The sequence below is a fragment of the Bradysia coprophila genome, chromosome IV, assembly GCF_014529535.1.
Source record: "Bradysia coprophila strain Holo2 chromosome IV, BU_Bcop_v1, whole genome shotgun sequence".
In the NCBI taxonomy this organism is placed as follows: Eukaryota; Metazoa; Arthropoda; class Insecta; order Diptera; family Sciaridae; genus Bradysia; species Bradysia coprophila.
The window spans coordinates 2,448,705-2,461,365 of NC_050738.1; the positions used below are offsets into that span (position 1 = coordinate 2,448,705).

At 35.9% G+C, this 12,661-nt stretch overlaps 2 protein-coding genes across 2 annotated transcripts; both read right to left on the reverse strand.

Moving 5' to 3' along the window:
• Window positions 1–1,187: 1,187 nt before the first annotated feature.
• LOC119066462 (RUS family member 1) lies at window positions 1,188–3,918 on the reverse strand. The gene is made up of 7 exons (XM_037168968.1): window positions 3,756–3,918; window positions 3,494–3,676; window positions 3,195–3,333; window positions 2,969–3,132; window positions 2,872–2,904; window positions 2,667–2,781; window positions 1,188–2,598 (listed from the first exon to the last, which is right to left on the reverse strand). The coding sequence occupies exons 1-7, from the start codon at window positions 3,820–3,822 to the stop codon at window positions 2,046–2,048; spliced, it is 1,254 nt and encodes a 417-aa protein (XP_037024863.1). The 5' UTR covers window positions 3,823–3,918; the 3' UTR covers window positions 1,188–2,045.
• A 1,402-nt stretch (window positions 3,919–5,320) lies between these two features.
• On the reverse strand, window positions 5,321–6,510 carry LOC119066467 (histone H2A-beta, sperm-like). The gene is made up of 2 exons (XM_037168973.1): window positions 6,273–6,510; window positions 5,321–5,863 (listed from the first exon to the last, which is right to left on the reverse strand). The coding sequence occupies exons 1-2, from the start codon at window positions 6,325–6,327 to the stop codon at window positions 5,409–5,411; spliced, it is 510 nt and encodes a 169-aa protein (XP_037024868.1). The 5' UTR covers window positions 6,328–6,510; the 3' UTR covers window positions 5,321–5,408.
• Window positions 6,511–12,661: the final 6,151 nt, after the last annotated feature.

A 12,661-nucleotide genomic window follows, 5' to 3' on the forward strand; every position in this document is an offset into this window, starting at 1 on the left:
AGCATACTTTTGTCAATTCAACCCATGCATGTTGGGTACCATTAGAAAGGTATGAGAGTGTAGATTATGGGCAACCATTATTTCTGCTCTTCAGTTTCTTTTGAAGAGCCCAAACACCCTTCAAAGTTCACTGATATTTGTCGAAAATCCAATTAGAATTTTTTTGTATATATGAGACCAAAAACGAATTTATTCCCTCTTTTCCCATTAATACATGACATAAGCTTTCCAACGATACCCCACTTGCCCATGGCGGCTTCTCCGTTTGGGCGCAATTTTTGTAAGAAAAGCACTATTTTACGAAATTGCTAGACCTCACATCAGCTTACAAAGTGTCATAAAAATATTCTGACACCGGATTTCATTTCAGGTGATCGAACTTTATCGAAACAGGTCAAAAAAGCTTTATAAAAAAATCGGCCCGATTTTTGGATTCTGTTTTTCAAAAGAATCCCTCCAGTTTTGAACTTCGCTGAAAACAACCGCCAAAACTAGAAGAGTCGTCAAAAAAAACACGCAAAAATGAGAAACGGCAGAAAGCATCCACACAATCTTTCTTTCAATTTTTTCTCATTTTGGCGATGTTCTTTGTCGCCTCTTGACTTTCCTCTAGTAGTTCATATTTCGGTGAATTTTCTCGACCTTTCTTCTAATTTTGACGATTTGGATTCGCCAAAATGAAAAGAATCGCCAAAATTTCTCAGACGATTTTTTTTGCGATTCACGCGTATGATGGAACGGAGCATTCGTACATTTGTATTTACATCTGAAAACACTCGAAACACTCCTTAACAACAGCTGCATTGTTCAGGTACTACGGTTTGAATTTTCCATAATTGTCCTGAAAATTCGACGATTTCTGAAGAAACTGCAACTTTCTGACGAGTTCAGGAACTCAGCGCTTCTTCCTGAAGTTGTCGTTTTTCCTCGCCGTTTCCTAATTTCGTGTAAAAGGAATAATCTTTTTACAGAATATTAAGGAACGACAACTTATACTGAAGAAGAGGTGAGCTCCCAAGCTTCGACTACTCACCTTTTCGTCAGGAACTAGCTCTTTCTTCAGAAAGTGGTCGATACTCAGGTCGTCGAATTTTCAGGACAATTTTTCCGTAGCACAATGATGCTTACCTTCGCCCAAATCGGTTGATCTCGGTTGACTTAGCCAACACAAAAAAAATCCGTTTCAATTGATTAGACTTTCAAATGTATTTCGTAAAATATTGCATTTTTGGACAGAAAAATAAATGATTTTTCCTTAAAGAGATTTAAAGCTTACAGACTAGAGTTTATTCAAAAATGCTAAAAATTCAAGCTAAAATTCTCCATTCGAATGACGGAGATGGTTTCTTTATTAATGTCTTTTCTACAAGTCGCAATGATAAATTTTGTCAAAATTTTCTTTCAATTTTTTTCATATTTGTTTATCTGTTTGGGTTAAAAACTTACAACTCTACAGATTAGTCTAATATCAACGCGAAAAATTGACTTTAATGAACGATAGTTTTTGGATTAGCTTTGATATTTCCATTAATTTTTCTTCCTTTGTATCTTTCTTCGTACCCTACTACCCCGCGCCGTTGTAGTAAAAGTACTAAGTTTAGTTAAACAGACGTTAAAAAAAATCACTTTCAATTATAGTGAGAATGACTAGAGAAACAACATCTTTGGTTGGACCGTTTGTTTTCCATGCTACTAATCGCGTAAACTCTTAGTTTGGAGGCTTTGACACAAGATGATGATTTTTCAGCCTTATTATTAAATGCGCTGCAATTTAAAGCTTAAATTTGTTTGGTGAAAGTTTCGTTTTTCTACATTTCTTTTTGGCTGATATGACCCACTAAATGACTGACGAAATTTTCTACGTTCAAAGTTATGCAAAATCTTAAACTAAATGAAAGGAAAATCGATTCAAAGTGTGTGGAATGTATCAATCAGTCGAAAATAACAAAAAATTGTTCAGTTCAAACCCATAAAAAAATGTTCTTTTGTGCCACAAACAAACTACTTAAATGCTTACCCAGCCATCGTCGACCTTTCTTTCCACCTTACATTCTCCAATCCAATCGATATTCATCGACAAACATTAAATGCGATGCCATCAGCCAGCCCTCCTTCTGGGCCATTCCCAGAAAATCATTCCATTTGCTGTGCACTTCCCAGTACCGATCGCGAAACTGATTCCGATCTTGCAGATAAGACACCGCATAAAAGTAGGCTTTCAACACATCGGCCGGCCGAGCTTCGAAGTGCAAATAAATGCCCAGGTGTCGTCGACTTTCGGCGAAAATGAATTTCTCATGCGGATCGAACGACGCCAGCACATTGTCGATGTCTTGTGACGTGCGAAAATGGTCGGTCAGGTCTTTGGCCGACAGGCCGATTTTCACTTTCAGCGACAGCGAAACGGTTTGACCGATTGTCACACGTTCGCGTTGATTGACAGCGACGACGGATGGCACACGACCGGTTTGGAAAAATTCTTCCATTGCGATCAGGAAACGAGACTCATTGAACGATCGAAGGCAGATGGTTCGAACTGCTTTCATATTGGCAAACAGGTGGATGCAAGTGACGATGAAGTATAACGTGTAGAGAACTCTGCGAATGGATAAGGTCATTTAGCCTCATCGTGTGCCCTCACCTGATCTATGTCGTTAGCTACTTACAATTGACCTTTGATTTGTGTTAATAGGAACAGTCCGACTAATGATGCAAGTAAATTGACACATGTTTCTTGAGCGCTGTCCTTGGACGCAACGTCTGCTAGATTTCCTCGGATTGCTACATGGTAAATCGATCAAATTAGTGGGGAATTCATTCGTTTGAATTCAGAAGAGGAACTAAATTTGAAAGTTTAATCGTAAACCTTACCGTGATGTTGCGTCAAAGCTGACCGTGTGGCTCCTAAACGAAAAAGAAACAAAAATTGAAATCGGGAAAGTGCATGCCTTTTCAGTGGATAATCTACCTCCAGTAACACCAACAATCGCTTTCATGGTAGTCGTGCCACATAGAATGTACGTTGCCATTTCAGGAAATCGGGGCAGCATAAATATATCAATTCCCATTGCCACGTCGTTCAAGAAATCCGCTCGCAGACGCCATTTCTTGGAGTCGATATCCAGTTCGGATCTGAAATTTTTCCCACAAAATTTTCGTTAATTCCTTACCATTCCGGCCAATCAATTTCTTACCCTTTCGCCCAAGCGAACAATATTTTCCCGAAATGACCGGCACCATCTTTCAACACCCATGTCACCGTAGCACTTAACGGGCTCACATAGTCATTACCAACTCCGACACCTTTCAATATAGCGTGTGTGGTCAATGTACCTGTTTTATTTCGGCGAAAAAGAAACGAAATGTAAGACGACGAAAATTTCATTACTTATTCAACGACATTAGTCGTAACTAGGTTACGTGACTCTACCCTCTACTTATTTATTGATAAAACCGAATCGAATGCCAATTAATGTAACGGTTGATGTTGTACCTGTAATTGTACTACAGAAGGCTTGAATTGTGTCCCAAATCTGATAGTGGATGTAGTCATGGCTAACGCTGTCCGGATATCCTTGTGGTAAGAATATCTGTTTGAAGATGCGGTACAGCGTAAAGTTTTCTTTGTAACTACTTTTGTCCGCTGATAGTGGTACTCTCACTATTGCTTCCTGATCTAATAATGGAAAAAAATAATCGAATTGCTCAAACTTTGATGCATACAGCAGTTTGTGTGACGGGATATACAAACTCACCAGCTGGAACTACGTATAGAATTTCGTCTCCGCGTGTACCATATTGTTCACGGAAATGCACTTTCATTCTTGAAAATTAAATTAAATTAAAGAAACGGAACGAAAAACAGTTTGTTTGGTGGTTGAGGAAATATACTTTTAAAAATCAATAGTAAAATGTCATGTTGACAAACAGCTGTTTGTGTTTACATTACCTACAGTGGAAATGTCGTTTTGTATGTGATGCAAGAGAGAAAGAGAGAGAGAGAGATGGCTGTAGTTGTTTTGTCGATATACGAAGTTGGTAATGCAGGTTTTCGTTAAGTTGCTTAAAAACTGCTAATTCTTTGGTGTTAACATAGATGGCTGCACTGCACTTTCACTGGCTCAATTAAAATTTTAAAACGAAGCAACCGGTGGTTGCAATAGTCAATGTTTCTCTTTGAACTTTTTGCTAGAAATTGGTAGATGTGTGATGGAGACTGGCATTTCTGATTTTAATTTAAAAACTGTGCTCCTCAAGAAGATTCGATTTGTGCAATTAGAATTTACCTCAAGATATTCGGTAAGTAGTTAAACGAGTCGAACACTTTTCAATCAACAAATTTGCAACATTATCAAGATTGTCCGATTCCTTTCTGAATTCCACCAATTCTCGAACATAATCTACTACTTTATCACTCTTCAACATTCTAATATTTGTAATATCGGTGAGTCAGAGTCAATGATGAACGAAGCATTCATCTGAATCAACAGTGGAAGTACTATATGAAGTCTGAAAATTACTTAAAATTGCTTCGTAGAGGCTGTTTTAGTGGAACAAACCTGTAAGCAAATTTTGTAATTTTTGTCTTCAATTAAATTAGTTCGTTCGTGTTTCCTCTTTCGTGAGGAGATTAGATTACATATGCACGGAAGGAATAATAAGATCCAACAATTTCAATCCAAATAATTCCATACGTTCCATCAGGAGTGTCATGTGTGAATTGAATTGAAATTGCCGGATCTTAACTCAACGATTGTAGCCACAGTAGAGTCGACTGTAATTTTAAACTTAAATCTACGTGTTCCGTTGATTTTGAACTACAAAAATACTGTGATAGGAGACGAAAAATGTCTTCACTGCTAAGGTGAACATTTAACAAGTCTGTCAGATTAGGGAAAAGCGCTAATGTGAACTATTGATGACTTAGTTTACTTGGACTATCAACGTGCATTAAGAAGCATTTCTTATGTTGAACTTGGGTGTTTGTTGACCTTTTGGGGTGTTCTCTTCGACTGAAGGCTCCACACAACGACAAACACTGATTTTGTACTTATCTGCTAGCAGATAGAGAGAGAGATAGAGAGAGAGGATAGAGAGAGAGAGAGGAGAGAGGGAGAGAAAGAGATAGATAGAAAGTGAAACGTTCAGGGACATTCAACTTTTTGGTCTCTATGCTTGTTTGACCTTTTGTATATTCATAATTGAAGCCTCCAGTTTTTTTACTTTACCTCTGACGAATCCAAGACTCCAACTGCCAATTTGATTTTATTTGCCTCAGAATGAGACCAAAGGATTGTGAATGGAAAACTCAGGCCCCTGATTTCACCCGTTTATTTACAACGAAAATTTAGTTCATTTAACAGACGAATCTACAGCTTTAGAATAACGAAAATACAAAATTGAACTTCTCAAAGTTCGACACTTTCCTTGTACGATTCCGGAGACGACCGAGACTCCTGCGATGTCTTATGTGACGATTTCTGTGACGACTTCTTCGTCGACTTCTGTGACGACATTTCCAACGACTTCTTGGACAATCTGAGTGGGCTGATTCTATGTTTCAGCACTTCGTGGATGAATGGCAGGACTCCACCTTCCGAGAATGTTACGTCCTTCAGCAGCTCGCTGAGCTCAGCATCGTTTTTCACGGCCAACGTTATATGGCGGGGATTGATGCGCTTGCGTTTATTGTCACTGGCCTCATTGCCAGCCATTTCCAATACCTCAGCAACGAGGTACTCTAGTACCGCGGCTGAGTATACCGCACTTCCTCTTCCGATTAATTTCGCATACTTTCCTTCTCGCAATTTCCGGTTTATTCTGCCAACCGGGAAAGTCAAGCCAGCCCGTTCGGTTTGTGTGACTGAAAAGTGGTGAAAATGCACAGATTTAGGATCTAAATGAATTGTTCAACCGAAATCATCGACATTCTAAGTTAATTCAACAAGAATAATCATTGGAAAAGGGACTCCATCCAGAAGCCCTTTTCTATTGTTTCTATAAGTGGATGTGTGAGTGATCGAGTTTATGAAGAGAAAAATTGATTCCTTATTCAGTAAAACAGCAAGGTTTAGGTCTAGCAACAAATTATAAACTAACTCCGGTAAGCGGTCACTGCACCAACATCAAAATATTTCGTTCTAAATGTTCAAAAATTTTGGTTTTTCGCTAAACAATGAAGTCCCGTTAGGACCGAAATAGCGCAATAATGAAATAATGCTAACCCCAAACTAGCCGGATTCCCACAACTTCACATTTTCAATTATAGTTACCTCGCTTGTCCTTCGGCTTGAATGCGATGACTTCAGGTTGAGTTGGTTCTGCCATTTTCAAAACACAAAACACAATTTCTTCCAACAAAAATGAATTAGAATTTAACAATTAATCGAAAACGAACTTGTTTCTGTGGCAACAGATAACAGAATGAAGATAAGAGCCGAGTCACCCCGATTCGTTTCCGAATAGTTCCATGTGTCGGGTTTCTACCGAATCGTCGAACAAAACTTCGTCGATATACGTTTGCGAAGTAAAAAAGACTGGTGGGAAAGTAAGTAAACACATGAACCAGTAGGTAAATTGTTCATGTCTTGGGTGATATCATCAAATAAGTTTTTTTCGAGTGGCAGATTTGTAAATTTCGTTGACAAAGAATTTTGAGAAGGACAATTCTATAAAGGCTTTCGAGGATTTGAAGGATTTTCCTATCGTTTTCCAAGTATTTTTAGAGGACTTTTATGCTGATTTTGGATGGATTTTCAAAGATTTTTTTTTTTCAATTTTCAAGGATTTTGTTCTTTTTATTGGAAAATTATCTTGAGCCGGTTAAGGGTTTTTTATGATTTTAGGGATTCTTTTGAGGATTTTCTATTAATTTAAGGATTTTCTTTCGTAAAATTTTGAACGATTATCTATGGTTTGACTAATGGATTTTCCATGAAATTTTGTCTCTCGGTTTTTTTCTTTCTTAAGGTGACCTGAGTTTCGTTGAGTAGGTTCTAAGTGTGACAACAGATAAAAGAAAATGGCTAAAATTACCACCGCTGCCAATAATAACTACGGAATCTTCATTCAACCACTGACTTCTTTTGCGTTTAACATTTAAATAATTGCCGATCTGTCGGTACTTTCTGAAGTGTATTAGATGTTCTCCTGTTCTCCACACCTAATAAACCCTTTCAACCAGGTTCAACTCTCACTTCTACCGCATATCTTAAGCAAGAATCTTCAGTCTGTTGGTTAAATTATAAATATTTTATGGGAATCGGACGTGAAACTCTTACAATTAATAGGTCGTAAAGCTGATCCGAGAAAAATCGTTTCAAAAATACATAAATTCTGACTGCTACTCAATAATAAAAAATATTTTTTACCCGCAATGATGCAGGGCAAAAATCTCAATCCTATTCTCCGTACCAAATTCTTATAATAATCTCCTTTCGAAGAAGAAAGAATTACAACAACAACGAAAGTGAACTGAACCAACGAATATAATTTAATTGAAAACAAAACTTCGACCATTATTCATTCATTCAAACTGTCCATCGTTAAAATAATTACCCGTCCATCTAATCCACAAACACCATCTTTATACAATCAGATATCCATCCGTAAGACATTAGTGTTCAGCTATTATTTACAATTGCAATTGCGTACCCGTTGCGCAGTGTTTTAAAGAATTTATAATTTTCCACAACATCATCCTAGAGAGTATTACATCGAATAGAAGTATAACATCGGGAGTTCTTTTTCGTCTCTTTCATTTCGTTTTTTAGTTTTTTTTTTTGTTTTGATAAAAACCAAATGTACATCACCGTGAATATTGCGTGAACAGAATTCAATTGTTCTATCATTATTGTTGTATGATATGGACGCGGGTATTATTTGCTGAAGACGAACCGCTTATTCACGCTTGTGAGCAACAAATTATTATGTCTAAGGATCAACATACTTTCCGTGTTTGAATAGATTCATTTTCTTGTTTTATTGCCTTTATTGCTGAATCGATGGTGTACCTACGAAGGTTGTTTCATTGAAAGCTAATAACAAAATTGCTGAGATTGGCAAATATATATAAAATACTTCGATTATATGGAAGCGAAGGGATTTAGGTCATTTTGGCACAAGGAGATTGTAAATGAAGTACTTTGGACGAGCATTTTGAATCATTTTCTTTCGGTAGTGTGTGGATGTGGAATTTACTTAAAGAAACGAGGCTGGTTTGTGCCTAATATTCTCTTGAGCCAAAATCCGTTGGCAAGAGAAAATTTAGTCCAAAAATGGCTATTGTAAGAGAACAACTCTACAAGCAAATGTCTTGCGTGATAGACCGAGAGCACACAGGCATATGAACCATTCAAAAGGTCATACCTATGCCAAATTGTTACATTACCAAATACGAAAAATATCTGTTTTACGACCTTTATTTTCTAGCGCTAGAAGGGCTTTAGCTAGCTCCAAATTTCTTTCGTATTTGGTAATGCAGCAATTTGGCATAGGTTTCAAACCATCCATGTATTCTCATTGTTCGTTCTTTTTGATATCGTTCGTTCGGAATGTATGAAAATCGCACTAAACATTTGAAAAACCTACCGAACGTCGTCCAGCTTTTTCTAATCGGTGTGAAATCTAAACATCCATATAAAGACGAAAAAAACCTTCAGAAACGATCCCAACTCAGGCGTTTCTTAAGATTGAAGAAAAAAAACTGGAAAAGTTGATATAGATGTTTGTTCACCGATGTCAAAAGTTTTTTATTTTTGTTGACCGTTTCCAATTTCTAAAAAACGGAAAACACAAAAACCCGAAAAAATCCCTTTAAAATGCCCATTTCCTATTGATAATTACTTCTTCTTTTTTCTGGCTTGGTGAAACTGGTATGTCTCAAATCGTTTATTTTTTATTGAGCGTGTAAATAGAGGGCCAGGGCCTATTTTCTAGTAAAAGTTTCTAAAAAATTATACAAAATGGGCCCTGGCTCTAGCTATTGGAGTTGACATGTGTACACAGAGAAAAAAGTCAGATTAAATGTTTAATCTTTGGAAAGATTACGAACATTTTAAATTTTTCTAAAGATTTCATTTCAATCTTTTTTCAAAGATTACAAAAATTAAATCTTTCGATAGATTACGTTTCGGATTAAAATGGCTAAAATTGATAGTAGCAGTGAGAAGTGAAGTTAACTATAGACAATTTTGCCACGGATTTTTTTTTTCAAAGAACGTTGTTATGGTACCTAGAGTTTATGATTAGAATCTAGTAGGTGGTAGATGTGTAATTTTTTGTCATATGTTAGCGATTCAAAGTAAAACTAAAAACCACAGCACAGAAATGTTTGAGACCTTTTTTTGCTTTTCTTTAGGAATATTAATTTGAGTTGAAAATCGTTGCAAAATTAAATAAATTCTTCCATGCAAATTGGTCTCTTATACTTCTTAATCAATTGTACAATTAAATATGGGGCGCAAAATATCGTTTTATTATAATATTTTCCTACTTTTCAATACTTTTGTCAGGCTCAACTTCCTTATCGTTGCTTATCCAGATTTATGAAATATAATAATTAAAAAAATGAAGAAAAAAAATGTTGCCTTCGATTAGGATTTGAACTCGTTTACTATGATGGTTACCTCAGTCGGTACAAAGGTTTCGTTCAGAAGATTATTTTTTAATCTTTGAAAGATTAAAATCTCCGTAACAACGGTTCGAAATTAAATCTTGCTAAGATTAAGAACCCAATAGCTCAGTGGTAAAGTACAGGACTGGAGATACGGAGGTACCGAGGTGAAAGAGTCAAATCCTGATCAAAGTAAGTAAAAAAAAACATTTAATTTCAACTAAACAAATAAAATTCCCAATTTCAGAATAAATAAAACAAGTAAATCTGATTCGATATTCAAATATAAGTTGAAAAAAAAATTTTAATTTCAAAATAAAAAAAATTTGAATCTCTTGCAAGATTTCGATCTAATCCATCGAAAGATTATTTTCGAAAGATTAAATGCAAGTAATCTTTCGAAAAATTAGATTTCAATCCAAAAATAAATTTGGTCCTATATGTAATCCGAAAAAGATTTAAATCTAATCCAGGATTTCTCTCTGTGTAGGAAAAAGTATGTTAAAAGGAATGAAGTAAAAGATCTTCTAATTTCAAAAAAAAAATTAAACAAAGAAAATGAACAGATTCACGATTACTGTACCATGATGGTGATGCGCTTGCCATTTATTTGAATTATGCTGAATCGACTATAACATCAATTGATGCTAACAATAGGTAAAACTAAAGTAGAAAAATTACATCCTATATTCAATGTCAATAATATCGATTTGATTAATAGATTTCAGCACATATTTTTATCATACCGCCTTTATTATTCATAGTGTGACTCTGCCTATGAAAACAATCGTCACTTGCAATTCCATATACGCGCTTTTTTTCATCGATCACTAATCTGTCTAATACTTCCCATAGAACCTCTTAGACGTTTTTTTTTCTTTCATAAATAAATTGAAGGCCACACTCACAGAATCGATTACAAAAACCATTAGAACTTCAATGCGATGGGTGTACGTACTTAAACCATAGACTCTTTTTAATCCATAAAATAATTCGTATTCGCAAAATAATATAAAATTATTCGAAAAGTTTTTATTGATGATGTTTCGGATAATGGATGATGCCAATAAACGTTTAGCAAATAGATGCTAAGCGAATTTATCGTATGGATTGTATACACTTTTGCGCTATGGAGCTGTTTGTTTTTATGGAACCCCATTTGGAAAAAATGATTTATTATTGGAAATAATTTAAAAAAAAACCTTTGAACACAAATTTTAAAGACTTTGTCTTATATACGGATTGGCTGTGAAGTCGAGTGATGATAATTGACTTTGTCAATCAGATTGATGTTCACTGCTAATACCGAGTCTGAAAAATTTGTTTATTTATGAATCTGAAACGAGTATATCGTTACAGTATGATGGTTGTTAATGAATTGCGCGTAGATTTTGGGTGTTCTAGCATTACTCATACGAAAGAAATTTGTCGAGCAGAACTATAGTTATTATTTGTCTACTTTGTGGGAGAAAATAGGAAATTCCAACAAGAGTAAAGCTCGAATTGAAATAGCTATTTGTTCACTTCTGGAAGAAAATTCGAAATTCAAAAAAGAGCGAAGTTTTTTAGGCGGATTGGAGTGAGGGACGAGAGTCGCTCGAGTTGGAATTTCTTATTTTCTTGAAGAGGTGAACACAACGTTTTCATATGTCGGTTGTGATAACCGTTTTTCTTCACAAAACAAAAGCATCAATTGGACAGTTCGGTGGAGAAAATGCCTATTTTCTCGCCTGTCAACACAAGCACGGAAAAAAGACATTTTCTCCTCCGATCTGTCATCGAACAAAGCTTCAACAAAACGTCATTTTTTCATGGCCCTTTGAGTGGAGAAAATAAGGAGAATCATACCGTACTTAAAGGAAAAAAAAACCTTGCTTTCGCTAAGGGTAGGACTAGGTAGATAGTTAACACTTAATGTGATATCGTTAGAGGTTCAATTTAAAGTTAATTTTTAATCTAAATATAAACCGAAGGTGGACTTCAGGTTGAGGTTTTCATATCCATAAAACTCAGACCAAGGAACGAGCTTGTTCATCAATTTGAAAGAATTTTTCCAACTAGTTTGGCCATACTGGAATAGTCCAAGGCTTATCGTTTCAGAATGATTATCTCAAATTTAGAATGGAGTTTTCTGTTATGTAGGGGGCCGGATTTGATTGATTCTTCATTAACGTAATTTTAAGCGCGACGTTCCAATGAAATTGGAACAATCTTGCAGACGTACATTTTTAAATTCTTAGTACTGGAAACCATGATATTCCGAATAACATCGATTTTAACACATTGAAATTAATTGCGGCTTGTCAACTTTCGGCGCCCTGGACTTTACTTAAATAGTCGAGGAATGCCTCCAAATAAATTTATTTGGAGGCATTTCACGACTATTTGAGTAAAGTCCAGGGTGCCGAAAGTTGACAAGCCGCAATTATTTTGAATCAAACCTCTCCCTCTCGTTATCTTGCCCTTGGTCTAACGACGTTTCAAAATGTTTCAATGCGTTCGCCGCTGCGCTTTATTTCTTATTTGTAAATTTATCTACTGGTACATGTTCTAGGTCTACTGATACTAAACCGCGCAGTGTCGTGTGCTCGCATGAAATCCTAAATTGTGCAAAAAAAATCAACAAGCAAACAAGTAGCGTAAAAATATGAGCATCTCTGATATAGGAAATCACTGCAGCATTCTCGAGAATTCTTACCATTTGCCGACATACGTATATATGTTGAGCTGTTCGTATACCTAAAGCACACCAATAAAAGCAATTTTTCATCTGATTAGGCTGAATCGTTTATCTCCATTGTGCACTGTTATTGAATTAATAAAACAGTTTGTTCAATTCTTTGCACAATTCGTATCGTTGTCCATTTTACCTTTTTTTTCCTCTACATAGTTACGAAAGCGTTTGATGTACACTTAAAAATTGCAAATAGACAATAGCACCGAGATAAAACGCCCATGCAATTTAACAATTTTACTCCAGAGAGAAGACATCTATGAAACGCCAAGTATTTATTTCTTGTCGTTGGGTTCTTGTTGGAGTTTTTGTTT